The sequence below is a fragment of the Lepisosteus oculatus genome, chromosome 23 (assembly GCF_040954835.1).
Source record: "Lepisosteus oculatus isolate fLepOcu1 chromosome 23, fLepOcu1.hap2, whole genome shotgun sequence".
Lineage (NCBI taxonomy): Eukaryota > Metazoa > Chordata > Actinopteri > Semionotiformes > Lepisosteidae > Lepisosteus > Lepisosteus oculatus.
Window position 1 is genome coordinate 11,737,184 of NC_090718.1, and position 18,736 is coordinate 11,755,919.

Below are 18,736 nucleotides of genomic sequence, written 5' to 3' on the forward strand. Positions count from 1 at the left end.
AATTTATTGTTATTAAAATACATTTGATTATTTCTAGCTATTTTTTCTATGATTATTTTATTAAAAGACACAATAACAGGCTGTTGTTTGCAATTACTGGAGAATCTACCTAAAGATTTGCACAGTAGTCCATTTTACCCTGTTCGATGTGCCTGTAAGATGCAGCGTGAATATTTTAAATTCCAGACTATGAGCACACACTTCAGTACCAGGGCATTTCTACAGAACATGCTGTAGGTACAGAGGTATTCAGACCCTTATGGCGGTTTTGCATTTTGTTGCTTGCAGTCATTAAACTTTGACAGCAGCAGTTGTACACACCACCGCAAAAAGTAAAAAATGGAAAAGTCGTGATTGCACAAGTATTCAAGTCTTAAGGAATACAAAATCCCTTAACAATTAGTTGAGGGGCCTTTTCAAGCATGTGTGCAATAAAATGATTCTACAATAAATATCCCTGTCAGGTCCCTCAGCAGGGCTTCACCAGGACAATTTGAACGGGTGGGCATTTGGTTTTAACTGGGGGGCCGGGTTTGAGCGCCAGTTTGAGACACGTGACTCTACAGATGATGCTACGTTTTTTCATTCGTCATGACAGAAAAAGAAAACTTGATTGAAATGTTAGATTAGTTCCATACTGTAAATATTTTTCAATATTTCTAAAAAAAAGAAATGCTAGGCTGCCCCCTTAGGGACGGCTGTGTCCCTCAGTCATGTAGTGAATTTCAAGCCAGGATTCAACCATGAAGACCAAGAATCTTTAAAAAAGAGATGAAGTTATAGAAAGGCACAAATCAGGAAAAAGGTATTGCATAGAAAAATTTCAGAAACACTGAATAAACCTTTGCACACGTTGGTCATTAAGAAGAGCAGTGAATATTATACCATGCAGACATGCAGCCTAGATCTGGCTGTCCCTCTTAACTGAGTGCAGGCAAGGAGGAAAGTTGTTAAGGATGTAACTGACACTAATGGAGACTTTGAAACAACTATAGAGTTCAACAGCCCAGTGGAAATCCCAACAAAATTTTTGATCTGATACTGTAGACCTCTGGTAAAACAGTTTGTGGTGAGACATGACGAAACGTAACTATTTGGTCTAAATGCAAAATGTTCCATCTGTTGCAAACCTAACATGGTGCATCACTCAGTCAACACCAGCCCTGCTGTCCCGTACTGTATGGTGGTGGCAGCATTATGTTATGGTTCTGCTTCTCATCAGCAGAATGATACCAATTTATCATGACTGAGAGGAACATAAATAGAGCAAAAGTACTGGCAAAGAGGCACTGAGGAAAAGGTAAAACTGGGACAAAATGTCACCTTTCAGCAGGCCAGTAACCTAAAGCTACACCAGAGGGGTTTAAGAATAAGAAAATGAATGTCCTTGAATGACAGTCCCATTGAGAATCTGTGGAAATGCCTGCAAGCCTGCGTTGACAGAGCTTTGCTTGCTGATTTCGTGCTCGTTATTATTATTTTTCCTATTGTATTTTCCAAGCGGCACTAGCTTACGTTGAACAACAGGAGCAGGCAACTACTACTGATGTCATGTTACCAAGACACTGGCGAGACCTTGCTGCAAGGAAGAGGAGCACATCTGGGAAACCGATTTTAAATAATAACTAACAATAGCTCTATACTCTGTTATTTTAGTATTACTCAACCGGATTTCATACTAATACAGCGCTTCCATTAATCTGTGACTTGTCTGGTCAGTTTCCTCATTATCCGACATTTTTGGTTATCCGACATACTATTGGTCCCATTTAGGTCGGATAATCGTGACTCTACTGTATTTCATTTTTTTTTCTCTACAGTTTTTGCTAACATATACAGTAGAAGTTTTCACTTCATGTTTTCAGTAAAATATTAAGTTAAAAAATGTGAATGCATCATTCTGTAATTTCACAAATTGGGACACCATAAGCAGGGTCTGAATACTTTTGCAAGGTACTGTATATCATTTTATGCTGCGTATGGAGGGAAAGAAAGAGAAAACATACCAGGGTTATCTTGAAATGGGCCTGCAGCACCAACCATGTAGTCGTACATAGGGAAATGGCAATCCACTGGTTTCTTGATATCAGAGTTGGTCATAATCTTCAAACCCACATCCTGCAGGCAAAGAGAAAACCAGAAAGGTGTTGTTCAGTCAGGGTGGAGAAGAAAAGCAATAAAAGGACAACGATTTGGTCAAACTATTTCCAAATGCTCTGCATGAAATCCAATGACGTCGGATGTCAAACAGTTTTAACCTTTCTCATTTAGGTAAGAGGCACGATCATGCAAATCCAATAACTGATAACAATACCAAGCACTGCCTGGCCCAGGGGGCTTAAAGGCACAAGGTAAACTATAAAGAAAATGAATGATCAGAGGAATTGAGTGTACAAAATGACCAAGAGCTGGTCAGTGTGCAACAGATGACTATTCATAAAGCTAACACGTTTGTAAACAGGAGCTGTGTGGCAGTGAGAATACTTACCTGGAAGATATGGTACACATCATATTTACGTTCATAAGGAAAGTAGAAAAAACGTTGCCTCTTCATTCCGAATGGGCCTGGTGGTCCAATTGGATTAGGAATGCAGACATCTTCCTCTTTATCCAATGCGTCATATGGATACTCAGACAGCTTTTGAATTGGTAGATACCGGTACACCTAGGAGAAAGAAGTATATCACACTGATTTAAGAGCAGACCACAAAGACATAGGAAGAAACACACAACGTTTTTCACAACAGCTTAAAAATTAAATAAATACCTTTAGCTTCAGGGGAGAGAGAGAGAAAGAAGTGGACTCACGTTTTGAGCATTCAGTTCCTTCTCAGGGCTCATGAGCAGGACACTCTGATCGATGGCCCTCAGAGCACATAGAGACCCAGGCTGAGCTTGAAGGCTAAGGGTTGTGTCACCCCCTGGGAGCTCCTCAGAGGAGGAAAACTTCAGGGACACCTGTAATTAGCACAGGGCCACAGTCATGCAACCTAGTTCACACAGTCCTCACCTTTAAACACAGTCATCTCTTTTCACAAAACGTAAAGCTCAGCATTTGCAAAATTGGACGCTTGATTACTTTTAGTACCTGTGTGTGTCACCTTCACAATTCTGCGATTGTCTCAGGAACTGTCCCTCAAAGCACTCTGCTCTGAGTACATGAAAACCCTAGGGTGTTAAAACTGTTTTTTTGGAGGGGAAAATAAGCAGGAGTAAATCCTGCCAGCACAGCTGTAACATGGGATTGCAGTTAGACTGTATTGTGATCAATTACTTAATACTGATAATAAAAAATACTTGCACCACTGCAAGTAAAATTATTAATGGACAAGCTGGCATTTTCCTCTTCCTGGGTCATTTTTAGGACTTTTAGATTTTATACAGTATTCCCTCCTTTATGCATTTTAGAATAAGTAATATGTACATTCTGTAAGTTCTAAGATGAATTTGTTCGAGGATATGTCTGTCACCTTCAGGACGTTCACACAGTCCTCACCTGTAAACACTTCAATTGTAAAAGGTATCGCAAAAAAATCTCTCAAAATGTTTTAGAAAAAATAATGTCACCTAATAATGTCTGTTACTTTTAAGAAGTCACAGACAAGGTCATTTTTAGCTAAAGTACATAGGGGTTTTTATTTGTGTTTACAAGTAACCCAGGACCTTATGTGGACTCATTATGAAGGTACTGTATGTGCTATAACTGCTAATAGCTGCTACTGTATGATTATTCATAATTCAACTAAAGATACTCTGCAACTTCACCAAAGTTATGCCTATTGAGCACACCTGAAATATCACTTCCAGCTGGCTTGTGGAAGCTGTGTGTTTAAACTGTCTCCTTGGAACAATTGACAAGAGGGATCCTGTGCTCATCTACATACTGTATATCAAATTCCAAACTTCATTCCTGCTGTTCAAGCGCATTCAGAATCCCAGAACCGAGTGGCACTGTATTATTTCATCAAATGACTGATCAGCTATGACCGCTTTAGATTCATGCGGGCACTGGGGCTACATGAAGTGTCACACCGTTCAATCAAAATAAAATGCTTCATGTGCAAACAAAGATGATATGATCTTGTTAATAGTAACCCGTAAGGCCCGAGGCAATGTGGGGTTTTTAATATTCAATTTGAGAAAATCCCACAGCTTTACCTTGTTCTTGAAGCACAGCTGGACTTCAAAGTCAAAGCTGTCTGCCACAGCCTCCCCGTTAGGCAGCACTGTGTAGACGACGACCTGTGCAACAGGGGCCAACTCTATGGTCTTCTCTAGGATTAACGATAACTCTCCCTTGTTCACTAGAAGAGGAAAAACAGAAACAATCTGAGTTCAAGGCTGAGCGTAGCAGGAAATAAAACCATGAAAAAATAACTAGGCCAAAGGGGATGGTTAAGGTTTTGTTTCAAACATGATAGCACATCTATGTCAGACAAAATGGCACCTCCTGTCGGAACAATATATTACCCAGAAATCTGTGTGGAAATGACCTACTGCCCTCAATGCCTGGACCAATCGGAAGGAGAAAAGTGGGTAGGTGACATTTAAAAACCAGGAAGTTCCAGATGAACATGAATGAATGTCCACTGGCCAGTAAGCAGAGCCTTTGAGATTCCTTACATTGGAGGGAGAACAAAGCAAAAACAACTGACCAGTGCAAGTTTAGAAGATATATGTTTTTCTCGGTAAGGACCCATTAATATTTTGTGAGTTTGAGAAAATGTTTCTGGGGAGGGGGGTTTTGTTTTGAAGCTGGCAAGCAGATTGATAACCTGACTATCTAGAGAGGACAGACTAAGTTCTTTACTTTCGAGTTCAAGAACCGATAGGGCTTTGCTTCTGTTGAGGGTTTTGTTTTGTTTATTCCTCCATACTGTATGAATAAAAAACAGAGATTTTGTTTCTTTACAGTTGTGTCTAAAACTCTTACCTAGCCCTGCCTTTTAAAAACATACTTGCTAGGCTGTCTTGACCCTGGGTGTATTACAATGCCCAGTCCGGACACAATCCATTAGAATTACAAATAAAATACAACATCAGCGCTTGCCAGCAGACATACTAAAGTCAAGACATTGAAACAAGACATTTGTGACATTCTATTTTAAAGGGATCACCTTCTCCTGTTTTCACTTGGATTTCCAGACGCCCATTTCGCACAATGCTGCCTTTGGCCACCACCTACAAGACAGAGGATCATGATAACTGGCACAAACTGCCTGATGAAAATGAGCCATTGTTGCTTGAGAGTGTCCAACCTGGAAATAAACACTCACCAGGTAATAGAAATCAAGGTAGGCCTGCCCCGTCTGCAGCTCCTCCCCTTGAATGATATATTCAACCCCGATTGGTTCATCCTTGTCACATGGTAGCGGCCCATTGGCTGGTTGTATCTTCAGAAAGCTCTTGCTTTTGGAATAAAATGGTAGCAACGATTGAAAGGCTGACCGATATAAAGGTCTGCGCACGTCCATCTCAAACTCGAAATCCTGTGAGCCACGGTACTCGGCCTGCATGGAGACATAGGGAAGCTGTCACAATTAATTGTTAATGGAAGAATATTCTTTTACCATGATATGTAATTAAAGATTTTCGCCCCATATCAAGGATGATCGGCACATTCAAATAATAGTTCTTACAGCAGGAATACAAAATCCCATCTTCCAGGGCAACGTGTTCATTGTACAAGCAAAAACCTGTCTTTACTGTTACGGGGAAATAGAACAGAAAAACCTCATTTGCACCAGTAGGAAGAGAGAGCGAGTAGGATACAAAAACAGTGAGACAAAGACAGAGAAAGGCATCTAGAAAAGAAAGTGAAATGTCCTCAGTTTGGCGGATACTGACCGAGAGACTAGCGGAGTCTGACTTCCAAGAGGAAGTGTCCAGTGAGAAGCTGACCAAACCATTGCTGTCTGTGGTGAAATTCTGGCTTTGTCTTATCTCACCCTGTGCCAGGACGAGTTCAACTGGCTCACCGGCAGCCGGTGAAGAGTCTGGCCTTGTCACCTTAATCTGCGGATGGCAGAAAAGCAACAAAAATCACGTGAAAAGCCGATAGCCACCAAGTAAACCGCTTCGAACGACAGTATATTGTAATCTAAGGTCACGTTCCTCTGGTTCTTAAGTTTGGATATCTGCATTGTTGTTTCAGACTATTTTTAATAGCACTGCACGGCAGCTGTTTGGTGTCTGTCTCTGTATTTTCTCTTTCTTCATCTCTTCTTTGCAGTCACGTTTCACATTGGGCATCATGCAAGAGGAAGATGTTGTGTGATAATCTTCTTACTGTAAATAGGGCTTGTCAAATAAAAAACAATCCTCTACACATTCCTGCCCTTCAAAGGCATCAGGGGTTGTTATGTTCTTATCTATATTCCTGCTTTTTATCTCCATCTATTCATGAAAACAATTTAATTAAATAAATCTAGCTGGCAAGCTTTTCCACATACTGTAAGATATATCACAAGAAGAAATCACACATCTCAGATGGCCGGGACGCCACAAGGCCATGAAATTTCTAGCAGCCAGTTTAAGTGCATATTCTGCTTTCCAAGGTGAGAGTATAGATACAACCGGTACACGCAACTTAATCTCAACAGCACAACCAGGCAGACACCTCTAGGTAGAAAACAGCTTTTTAAGATTGTCTGAGTAAGGCAACTGAGAGAGAGGTCTCAAAATAAAAACAACAAAAGCCAACCAAACCGATATTCTGCGCAAAGAAACAGAAATACCATTCCTTTACTGTCAGTACCAGTAATATACACAGAAAAGTATTAAACTTGATGGAAACCGGTATATACTAACGATTAATTACATTTATTGAATTACTTTCAGATTAGTTGCATATAAATGTGTAATGTCGGAATGTTCATAGTTTGTTATGCCCTTATAATGTGTCTTTTAACACTTACAAAAGTATTAGCTGATTTATTAGCTATAGACAACTGATTCGATTTTCTCGATTCGTGCATTGCTCAATATATAAAACATTTAAGAATTATATGCCAATGTAATCCTATGTAATAAGATATGTAGGGGGGGGATATACATTGCAAAAAATAACAATTGCAATGACTTCTATGTTGAAATCTTAACCGTTTTTTTGAGATATTCATTGTGTTGTAGCGAATTCTCATGGTTTGTGGAGACACCCTGGGAGCACGAGAACGCTTCGAGAGCATGGACTGCTACAACGTTTTCCAAAATATCACTTCCTTTATTGTTAAGCACTTCGTGTATAAATCGAGATGTTTGTTGTGCCTTCACCTTTCCAGTAAGGGGGATGCCCGTCTTGAAACCCTTTGGTAAATCTTCAAACTGGATCCTGATGATATCGGAGGAAAATTCAGTTGTGCTGCTGCCCCGCAGAATCACACCTGGTGGGGTAGCAGACAGACAGGACAGAACACAGTTATACCATGAGTTTCTTTAATTTGAACTAGTTATACAGTATATCACCCAGAAAACAGTTTGGGAGAGTGTTCAAGTGTCCTAAAAGAAATAAAGAGCCAACCAAATAAATAGAGACTGCTGGACCTGGAGAGTGGCTCAAAAGGTAAAGGAACTTGCATGAGCACAGGCTGAGCTCTATGATCACAGGTTCATGCCTTATTGCCACCAACAGTAGGATGAGATTAGTCGGCCAGGGCTCTCTCGACCTTGCTCAACACAGCGACCCCCGAAACCGTGGGGTGCTTGCAGGAGTAACCAGGTGATGAGGTGGGGACACAGGAGATAAATATCTCTGGAAACCCTCCCAGGTTTTTTTTTCTCGTTTTTTAAGAAAATAAGCTTTTTAAAAATAAAAAGAGATCCCATGGGAGTTCCTCCTGCATGCGCTAGTGATAAGCAGCGATCAACTGTGAAGCTGCCTGTACGGGGAGAGACCTGCTAGATGTCACAACAGCCAGGCAAAACAGGGACCCCATCAGGAAGTTACTCACTGCGTTCATGGGAGTTGTAGTTCTTAAGCCAACACTACATCTGTAAGCAATCATAGCCAGTGTTTTATACCCAGCTCCCCTTAAGACAGGGTTACATGGGCATATCTAGAGCTATCGGTAAGGGACATGTCTGTCCTTCAATTGGCGCTAAGTCTTTGGTATGGGGCTATAATACTTGTGATGTATTAAGAAGCAAGCAGCTCAAAGGCAGGTGGGTGGGAGGAGTCTGTCTACACTTCCTCATTCTCCCCCGTGTGCGGTCACAGGGTTTGTAGCTGTGAGCCAGGATGTGAAAAGCACACAATTTAACAATATGGTTTTTCCATATCAGCGGAGTATAACAAAAATAATTGGAGATTCTAAATTAGAGAAACCAGGAATACCTGTCCCATCCTCTTCCAGATAACTTTCCAAGTTAAACACATCCTCGTATCCCGTTCTGTTCAGTGCGTAATTTGTCAGGTCAACCGTGCCGGTGGCACATCCAGTCCTGTCAGTCTAAGTGACAAAGCAAGATCATCTTAGATGATTATTTCCTTATTCTATTAACAATGAAGATATATCACAAGGATTTTTCTTTCTCTGCCTGTTCAGGTATTAATGTAGTAAAGGTAAATCTTTATCAAATACATTTCTCTCCATTTCATTAACTGTTGCTTAGATTTATTAAATATGAAAAATATGATCTCATAGAGGCATCTCACTCCTCTAGTCCACCTTGTAAAAAGGTTTAGGCAACCATTATAACATTATATAAACAATTTATTACCATGTTATTAACAGTACTCCTTATCTTAAAACTAGGGTTAGCAGTACCATTTAATTTTTTAACAATTTAAAACTATGTACAGACAATGGTCAGAAACATGATTTACAGACATGATTGGTTATCATTACAGTAATCTCACTTGTAGACATTATTACTAGAAGAAATTGTGCTATATTTAGAAACTGCATTTGCAACCTGTAGTCCACCATTACACTACTATTTATTGCTCCCATTCAGGGTATGCTAAGTTGTGCTCAATAATCAACAGTACTTACCCTAAGGGAGTACTTTGTGCAGATGTCTTGCGTGTCTGATGAGCGATACCAGTAATAATTATAGCCCTTTCTACAGAAAGTCGCTGTGACTTCCCCTAAGACTGGCTTTCCATACGTGTACCTGAAAAGACAAAACAGTTTCTTCAGTGAGCAGAAAATCATAATGGGAATGGGACATACAAGCCCGCAGTGGTGAAATACAGCCCAGTGAACAAGTATGGGCCCAGCTTTGATCATCCAGCACAGGCAAAGGCCTATGGCAGCCTGGTTTGCATCCCTGTTCCAAAGATTCTCCCCTGCAGAAGGGGCTCTGCTTCACCACACAGCCCCTCTTTTTATATTTAACACACAATTTCTCTGTTTTCTCCTCTTCTCTAGCTGTATCCCCCCTCCAAGGCCACTCTCTGCCTGTGGGCTGTGACGGTTCTGTCTAGCAAAGGAAACGTGAAGGTAAGTGAAATGTACAGCCTGCAGGCTCACTGTGCAAAGACCCCTTCATCTCTGCTTCAGGTCCGCACACTCTCCTGCTTAGAGCTCATTATCTTTGTAGAACTGTCTATCCTCTGTCTCAGACTCTAACCCTGGGAGAGCTACAACTGAGAGAAGGCCATTTTGTGAAGCACTTTCCTGGGAAAACCCAACAATAACACAGAAAAGTGGAAAAAAAAGGAAAATGACCCAGCTCTGCTTGCATAACTTCACTTACTTTCCGCAGACCTTGAATGTTGCCTCTTTGTCCATGATGGTAATAACTCTGGGGAGATGGACTTTCACTTCATACTTGGGTAGGACTAAATGGGACACAGAACAGATTACTTAGAACTCTTACCCGTCTGCCTCACCACTGAAGACAAATTAGTACCTATTGAAGAGTATACATTCGACAAGAAACTACATTTCAACTACAAGAGCTTGAGAGCAAAAGTAAGAGCTATTATGTTTTAGCAGACTAGCCTAAAAACTCATCAATGGAAGCCTTAGAAATATTTCTGTTGAATGTGGGGCTACAAGCAACAAACACAAGAAAGGCCATAATGTAAATTTTCTCACCGTATTCTTTGATTTCAAAGGAGTGGGTGGTTTCTTTGCCTGTCTGGCTCCAAGCTGTTATGACGTACGACCCTTGCAGTGCTTCCGGGCTCATGGGATTCGAAAGGTCCACGATCCCACTGGTAGACGTCCTGTTGAGCCACTGGGCGATGCGGTTCGAGGAAGGATCCTGGGAATTTGGAGGATCAGAATTGCTCCATGAAGAGGAACACACATTGCTCCAAAATGTCTCCAGAACCATAAATTGAGTATCAACAGATCCCTGTAGTTTCAAATTCCGTTTTGCTAGTTTATTCTTATAGATTCAAAAATGAAAGCGATTTAGTCAAAATCGATATTTTTGTGAATGTCCAATGGGTACCAACAAATTTGCATTGACCCTAATATCCATTTACGACGGTTGTGTTTTCCATTATCCAGCTGACTTGTCCCATTTTAAGTGTGTCTTGAAAGTGTGAGGTAACAGTGTGTCACGCCCAGTACACCTAGAGGGCGCTCTGCTTCTCTCCTGTTCCTAGTTCCCTGTGATTATTCATGTCTCTCTGGTGTGTCTTGTTGTGTAGCCTATTTACTTCCTGCTTCTGCTCTGCTAATCGCTCAGCATTGAGGTTCAGATGTCCTGAGACCCGCCTAGCACCAGGTCACTCCTGTCCATGGCTTGAGGGCATAAGTTTCTATATGGCATTTCCTGAACAGCTGAGCCCGGGCTAACCCCCATCTCGCTGCTACGCATAGGGTCTATTTTCGCCCTCCTGCCATTCCACGGTCCGTCCTTTCCGACATCCATGACAAGTGGATGTAAGAGTACCACCATGAAGGCTGCAGGCCATCTTACCTGAAGTTCCACTGTGGGGTACTAGGAGAAAAAAAGGGAGAAAGTATGTTAACCAACCATCTTTTCTTGGTGTCAAAGCTTCTTCTCTGTGTCTCCCATTAGCAGCTATCTGTGCTGTACTCCTGTACTCCACAGGCCTTGAGCTGCTGTTTGCCTTGTCCATCACACCAGATAAGACCTCACTGTCATTGGACTCTGACTGCCCCTGTGTGTTGAACTTGGCCCCTCTTTCTTTTTTCTTCTCTTTTTCTTTTTCATTTTAGGGGATTTAAACGTGCAAGATGCTCAAATGTAGGGTCTAGTGGAATGTTAGCTCTCTTTGTCTTGTTAGTTATTTAATTCATGTTCATTTATTCTAAGTCTGTTCTACAGATCCTACTGTATATACTATATTTTCTTTCCTCCTGGCCTAAGTAGAAAACGTATGAATGAAAAGCTGAAACAGCTGTCTCTTACCATTGTCTCGAGAGGCACGAAAGCTGAATCCAGTGAGACAATACGGAACTTAACTGAAAAGATGAACAGAGACAATTTGCCGAGTTACTCCCTACAGCAGATTTTAACACTTATGCACTAACTGTCAAAATAATGTACGGTATTTACAAGAATTACAGCTTTCTTTCCTCTTCAACTTCCTTGTACTTATTTACACTTCAAAATACATATATTTAAATATATGACCAATATTATACTGTGTCTTTATTATGTCATTTTTACTGAAGGTACATGAGCTACAAGTACAACAGCATTCTGTGAAAAATCTACATTTATAGTATAATTAGGGATTCAGTCAAAAGATTGGTCATAGGATATAATGCGCAATTATACTGTATATCCTGAAAAGTGTAATGACACTGCAATTGCTGGTGTAATACTTGCATAATGCAATTACATTACTGGTTATTATATTTTGAATGTACTATAAATACATGTACAGTACTGCAAAGTGGAAATACCACACAATTATAAGGTAATTGCAGTGTTAATACCCTGTATTTAAGGTACCTGTGCATCCTATGTTGACAGATGCAACACTGTTAGATAAAATAAAGCAGAAAAGCCCAAAGATCAATTAAAAAAAATAGCTACATTAAAACTTGCTGCTATATATTCTTGTCAAGTTTGAAGCACTCAGATCCTGAATAAGAAGATTGGGTTTAAGTCTTAAAAAGCAGATTAGGTTGACCATTTTCAGTTTATGCCACAGCTATATATTTATGGTGAACACTTTGGAATGGCATTACCTGAAACAAGCCATTCATTCAAGACACCCAAAAATATCAATGACTTTAAACAGTTTTATAGAGAGGAATGAGCCAAAATACTCCCAAACAGATGTGCAGAACTGATCAGCTGCTCTAGGAAACGTTTGCTTGAGCTCATTGCTGCCAAAGAAGGTTTCACTAGTTACTAAATCTAACTGATTTAGTAACTTAGATGTTTAAAAATGTGTTTAATATAGACAATCGTTTGTGTGCTATTTGTTTAATTCGATTGTGTTTATCTATTATCATGACTTAAATGAACAGCAATTAATGCAGGAATACAGAGGATTCACAAAATGTCTTCTTCTCACAGCCATAGGGCATAGTGACATCAGAGGATGCTTTAAACCTGTAGCTGTGTTTTTTATACTGTACATCAGCCTAGGGAACAAAAACGAGAAATGACAGAGAGGTGAAAAACTCCAGTCCAGCTCTTTCGGATGAACACATTTGCAGATATCAAAGTCTTTCAGAAACAAAGGTCATAGAAATGCTGTAGGCTGCAAAGCTGAAAAGATGTTTTGCCGGATAGCAATTCCGATGGGAAAGAGGGAAAGGATGTGATGAGGAAAAGGGGCCTCAGGTAGGACTTCCTACATTTGGGAACCTTACTTGTTTGTCCTGGTTTGTAGACGGGCTTGTCAGTCTGGATGAAGGTAAGAGTCTCGCTGGGCTGGATGAGGATTTTCGTCTCTTTGTCCATTTCCACTGTTTGTCCTCTAACGGTCACACGGACTTGGACTACAGTGTTGGTGTTCACTGTGGGAACCTGCGAGGAGTGGGACAGACAGTGAGAAGGAAGGGCAGGGAGAGACGCAACTGGACAGGTGGCGATTTTAAGCCCTTGACAGACACCACCCTCGACGGGGTAAGAATAAAAGATAAACGAATAAGAAAAAATGAAAAGGTTTCCCCCACAACATATCCAAGGCCGTATTTTCCCAGTTCAAAACCTTTTTGCTTACACAATACACTGTAATAAAAAAAAGTCTGGCAACAACCCTGATACAGGAATAACTCTGCTCTCACAGAAAAAGCTTTTTTTTTTTAAAATCCGGACTAAAAAGTGAAAAGGGGGTTTCATTTATTGACTCCTTTGGGGGGGGGGAAGCAACACTCTTTCAATCCCCCTGCTCTTATGAAACAGCTGTTTTCAGTCAAGCCTCAAAGACAGGCAATGCCCTCTCTTCGGTAAACAGGACATTTCGCAAACATGATGTTTATGCGGTTCTGCAAATAGAGCAAGCTGTTATCCCTGCCCACACACTAATACAGAGTATTCCTCTTTCTCCTCGGGATCGCCGATTCCCTCAAACAGGCTCTTTGTGACAAAACCACATGTTCAAATTTGTTATTCTGAGGGTGACTTGTCACTGCTAACTATTACTAATACACAGGAGCATACAGAGTGCTGGAACTACTGTAATAGTGTACAGAGTGCTGGAACTAGTGCAGCAAACATTAAGTAACGTTGGTATCTACTCCATATAAACACTGGGGCAATTCTTGTTCTGCTTCCTGCACACAGGAGCAGTAGAGCATAATATCATTTTTTCAACTTTTTTGTCATTTACAGTATGTAGCATTGATTTTCTCGCGCTGTGTCCCAGACTGTTTCTTTTACAGGCATGCCGTTCATTTACTTTTTTACATTCAGGTCTCACATTAAAGTGTTGATACTTCTAGCCGAGAACATTACTACAGAGGAGTAATTTCAACAAGCATCTGCCGGCTTTGAAAAGGGTTTCTGTTTGACAGGGCTGGGTTTGGCAAAGAGAGTTCCTTCTGAAGCATACAAACACGAATGGAGTGGCTGGAGCCCTGTCCAATCTGGGCTGTCCTGACTTGTCTTCCGAGAACTGACTCAATACACTGGGACCGAGTCACAGCCTGGGGCTGCAGGAAAGTCTTTAACAAGGCTGGGCCAACTGTAATGGGGCCGAGCGCTTATGTAAGACAGCTTATGTAACTGCCTTCAGTGCACGCTGCCTCTACCATTCGGTCATTTTCATTGTAGCCGACAATCATGACCAAATCATCCATTTTCTAACCGCTGCTTTCAATTCAGGGGTAGAGGGAAGCCAGAATCTAACCCAGAAAAGAAGAGCAGATTCAGTATATCTGCAGCAAGATAGCTGAGACGAGAACCATTCTTATTGCTTTTTTGCTACTACTCATTCTAGCACACAAGCATGGGTTTTTTTTCTCATATTTTATTTTATTTTTTATTTTTGCAAAGACATTTCATTACTTAATATCAGGCTTGGCATTATTTGCAATAACACAGCTGGTGATACCCACAAGCAAATGAAAGGACCTATTGTAATTGTTCTAGATAGATACTTTATTGATCCCGTGAGGGAAATTGCAGAACTATCTTACATGGGCATGTTCTCTCCCGGGAACACGAATCAAGCTGGGGCATTGCATGGTTAGTTGGGGGCGTCTCTGTACTTGTTTAAAGTGAGCGGCTGCTTTCCTACCTCTCCATTTGCTCACCAATTTCAGCTTTTCACACCTGGAGTTCAACCCCTTCATTTCCCCGTTTTGATACTGGTTTCTCCTACAAAACCCCCGATTCTCACAAGCTGCTCTTCTACCCTAACCCAGCCCTTTGCGTCATATTCCGGCCTCCCGTCTCTTGCGCAGCTGAAATGTTGGGCTTTTTTTCCTCCTTTCTCCTTTTCAGTCGGGACTGAACCTTGTCCAGCCATGAAGAGCATGGAGAGCTCCGTCACGTCCCTGGGTTCTCAAAAGAAGTTTCATCCTCAGGGGGAAAGCAGTGAGCTTGACTGGGAGGAGTGGAAGACTGCCTGACACTGCAGTTCAGATCCCGGGTCTGATTCATAAACTAAACTAGGAAAAGTCAATAGGGAAGAAGGTAACTAAATTTGACAAGCGCTGTCCCCAGCTGTTTGGCTCCGTCCCTGTTACACCCAAAGTACGGCTAGCCAGATCTGCAGGCTGCCGAGCTTTTCCTGACAAAGGACTGGTGAAATCGTAGAAAGGCAACATGGCCTGCGGCATTACCTGGAAGGGAATGCAGCGGTAGAACTCCTTCTCCTTCACTTGCTCCTCCAGCAAAGAGAGATTTCTGGTCTCCGTCACCAGGGTGATGGTGAACGAAAGCGTTTCATTGGGGTGGAAGAACTGAGCACACAGGGTCTCGGTGGAGCCCCCGGTCGTCTTGGATGTCACCGTCACCAGGTAGATGCTGCAGAGAGACAGGGGAGAAGACGGGAGCAGTCATCCCGAGGAGCAGTACTCATCCAGGCTTCAGGGAAGGGGGAGGATGATTTTGTCGGACAATGAAGAAGATTGCACACTCTGATAACACAGAAACACCTGAAAGGGAGGTGACAGCCTTCCAGAGACTTCAACTAAAGAGGGAAAATTCTATGAACTGCTTCCAACTCACTATAGCAGATGTCGTTTCTGCAAACACGAGAAAAACTCCTAAAATCTTTCTTCTGAAATAGAGAATGCATTCCTCCCATTCTCCCATGACAATCTGTTTTTTTGCACCTTCCAAAAGATTTGCATGCAAGGTTAGTGTATCTAAATTGCACCTCTATGCATTGTGAAAAACTTGCACCCCAGCCAGGGAGCAGCTCAGCTTCATGTACCCTACCAGGGTAGACAGCTTCCCGGGATGAGGGAGGCATGGATGGAAAGGCGATGTGATGGGATGTATTCTGAACCTTTTGGTGTCAGCTGTGTGCTGCAGCTCCCAAGTTGTTTGTGACCAGCATATTCCCTAACTGCTGCCTGCAAAAGATTCCCAGCTTTTGTAAAGCAAAATATTTTGCTCAGAGGGTGTAATTTTCCGTCTTGGAAAGTCACCACGACTAAGAATTTTAGGGGAGAACCAGGAGTTCAAGCAGCAGAAATTTCTTCTAGCATGAAGGAGTTTCAAAAGGCAAATAGCATGAGTGATGATACAAACGACTCCTTCTGACTTGTGCGGAATGCTGTGAGGACTACAGGGCGTCACGCCCAGACATATAAATTATCACAAACAATGTGGGAGCAGAGTGGCCCTGTGGTTCAGAGTCAGAAATCTCTGAGCCGTGAAACAGACCCACCCGTTAGATTAAACCTGTTAGATTAACGGGAGCTGGTCAACAAGTCCCTGACAATTTGGCAGTCGCAGTTTGGGAGAGATGAGATCATCTGACATCATTGTTATCCACCTCTCCCTGCTCCTTCAAGGCCCCATTTCAAACAGAACTTGTTTCCAGCAGACTGTGTTTTTAATGTATGTGACGTAGCTCATATTTAAATACCTTCAAGGTATGATTTCTGTCATAAGACCTTAAACATGTAGACATGACCACTAAACAGTCTTGATCCCAAAATACCATATGAGGTTTTTTCTTACAGTGCTCATTTCCAGCTTATGGCGTACATTTCATTGGTTAAGAGTCCATAGACATCTATAATTTACCTGCTTTTGCTCCTGAGTTCTACATTAATGTACTTATTTATCAGTGGCTGTGCTGTCAACAAACCTTTCGTGAAGGAGAGATGGAACAGACCATAACTTTTTTTTTCTAAAATGTGTGAGCTTTCTACACCAAAGGTAAACTATTGGACATAGCAAATTTCTATATACATGAAGGTCGCCCCAAAAGTAATACTCCAATTTATTTTTCTTTGACAACACGTTTTGAAGAAAAGTGATCAATTAGCTACTGAAAGCTAGCAACTTGGGCTAATTTGCTCCCTCTCCTTTGCAAACTTTCTTAATTACCAGATTTATTGGCCAAGTTAAATTTTATAGCACTGGAAATTTCCTTCTTTTCCTGAGAAAATCATTATTTTTGAAAGATGGTGGGCATGACCTTCTGGGCAAAACTGATAACATTGTGAAATACAGTAAAAAGCCAAGAATTTTATATCTACAGTTTTATATATTTAATAACACGTAGTGCTTGTTTTCATTTTAAGGTGAGAATAATAAGTAAATACCTTCAAGAAGTATCTGCATTTATTTTGTCTGTTCAAAAGTAAGGTTTTTACAGCTGTGTTAGCTACATATAAAATCAAAAATAAAATTAAAAATGCTTATCACTGAAACAGTAGTTATCCGTATTAAAACCCAATCTAGTCATTTTACATTCATAATAAAAACAATTCAACTAGAAATCTCTGCTTAGAAACTAGAGCTTTAAAGCTTTTTTGGGCTGAAGTAAAACAGGTCTGCTCGCTCTTGTTTTGCTGAACGCAACTTGGAGCAACAACAACATTCCCGCAGTACTGAGAGAACTTGGACACTTCAGTCTGGTTGACTGCCAGAATCATTTAGGGAACATCTTAGCACCGCTTCAGCAAAAGGAACGACGGGTTTCGTCACTTACGGTCCAGGAGCCGGGTCAGCTACGGCAGTCTGCAGAAGCAGAGGCGCGAGGAGCAACACCCTCCACATCACGAGCTCCAGCGAGGGTCTTCGGTAGAGAGTGGAGATGCAGGATGGAGGAGCAGCCCAGGTTATGTGACTCGTCTCCTGCAAGGCACTGCTATTTACACACCAGTGCTGTCCCTCCCTCTGGACCTCCTCTGTGCGCCACAGAAACACCCCCTCCCCTACTCTCCGGCCCTCCTCCTCGGCCGGTGGAAAGGACTGACTCACAACACGCTGGGCAGCTCTTTCAGGAGGCCGGCGACTTAAAAATGAGGTTCATTACACGATCAGACGTTCGGAGTTCCCTTTCTAACAGGGGGGGACAAAAAGGGACTGAAACAAAAGTTCCTTTATGCTGAACCTTTGCCACTGAGACTTTTTCCAAAAGTTTGAGGAAGTGCGCTCGCACGTCTAAGCAGGTAGCCTAGTCCAGACCTGCCAAATGACAAAAATCGAGACGGTCTGCGGTGAAATTCTGAACAAAGACGGGAAAGTCAATGAGGGAAATCAATACCCGGAGGAAAATGAATAGTGATTATTCATTTGTCTTCCGAGAGTCCCAGTCTCGTCTTTCCTGTTTTGTTTAAGGCTTGAAAAGCAATACATTTGTAGGCCCACTTTTCAGTTTGTTGAGTGTCTTCATTATGTTCTATAGTGTCAAAATTACACCTTTCCTACAAAGCCTTAGCCATTCCAATTTTATCAGACACCTTCTTACCTCACTTTCCTGAAACAGCGATGATCTCTGAAAAGGTGCCGCCGACATGACACTGTTGTGCAGACAAGGTATTACTGTGAGAGGTTTGCATATAATCAAACAGCAGACAAATAACAGTACAGGTCCAGCCTGGTAGCATGAAAGCTCTGTTCACAGGAAGGTGCATACAGTATATGCAGGTGAAACTGAACTCTCATGACAACGACACACTGTTCTGTTCACTTCTTAAACGAATAAAAAAAATCCTTGAAAAAAGTGCTCTTTTTTTTCCACCTACTAGCGTTGATGATGTAAAGACTCACACTTTTGAAACATTAAACGGACTGTATTTTCAGTCATAACAGCTGATGAATCTGACCCATCGAGTGTGCTTTCAACCAGATTTTCAAGTGAACTCGAAAAATAAATCAATTCCATCTGCCACAACCCTCGGGACACACTGCCAGTTTGTTACGTGAGGCACCGCTGCCC

General features: G+C 41.6%; 1 protein-coding gene across 3 annotated transcripts in view; it reads right to left on the bottom strand.

Moving 5' to 3' along the window:
- Positions 1 to 18,328, bottom strand: part of LOC102693186 (alpha-2-macroglobulin-like protein 1) — a 32,988-nt gene extending 14,660 nt beyond the window's left edge. For 2 of the 3 annotated variants that reach the window (XM_015337506.2, XM_015337507.2), the window contains exons 1-18: positions 18,266 to 18,328; positions 17,504 to 17,649; positions 15,174 to 15,357; positions 12,756 to 12,912; positions 11,335 to 11,387; positions 10,879 to 10,899; positions 10,044 to 10,212; positions 9,700 to 9,784; positions 8,994 to 9,114; positions 8,333 to 8,447; positions 7,273 to 7,382; positions 5,848 to 6,015; positions 5,277 to 5,510; positions 5,118 to 5,181; positions 4,159 to 4,304; positions 2,809 to 2,958; positions 2,489 to 2,665; positions 2,007 to 2,118 (exon numbers count right to left, since the gene is read on the bottom strand). In XM_015337506.2, the coding sequence (XP_015192992.2) occupies positions 2,007 to 2,118; positions 2,489 to 2,665; positions 2,809 to 2,958; positions 4,159 to 4,304; positions 5,118 to 5,181; positions 5,277 to 5,510; positions 5,848 to 6,015; positions 7,273 to 7,382; positions 8,333 to 8,447; positions 8,994 to 9,114; positions 9,700 to 9,784; positions 10,044 to 10,212; positions 10,879 to 10,899; positions 11,335 to 11,387; positions 12,756 to 12,912; positions 15,174 to 15,357; positions 17,504 to 17,649; positions 18,266 to 18,313 (2,260 nt within the window). In that variant the 5' untranslated portion in view covers positions 18,314 to 18,328. Of the gene's footprint in view, positions 1 to 2,006; positions 2,119 to 2,488; positions 2,666 to 2,808; positions 2,959 to 4,158; positions 4,305 to 5,117; positions 5,182 to 5,276; positions 5,511 to 5,847; positions 6,016 to 7,272; positions 7,383 to 8,332; positions 8,448 to 8,993; positions 9,115 to 9,699; positions 9,785 to 10,043; positions 10,213 to 10,878; positions 10,900 to 11,334; positions 11,388 to 12,755; positions 12,913 to 15,173; positions 15,358 to 17,503; positions 17,652 to 18,265 lie in introns of those variants that run through there. The other variant, XM_015337509.2, reaches the window with a different exon arrangement.
- Positions 18,329 to 18,736: the final 408 nt, after the last annotated feature.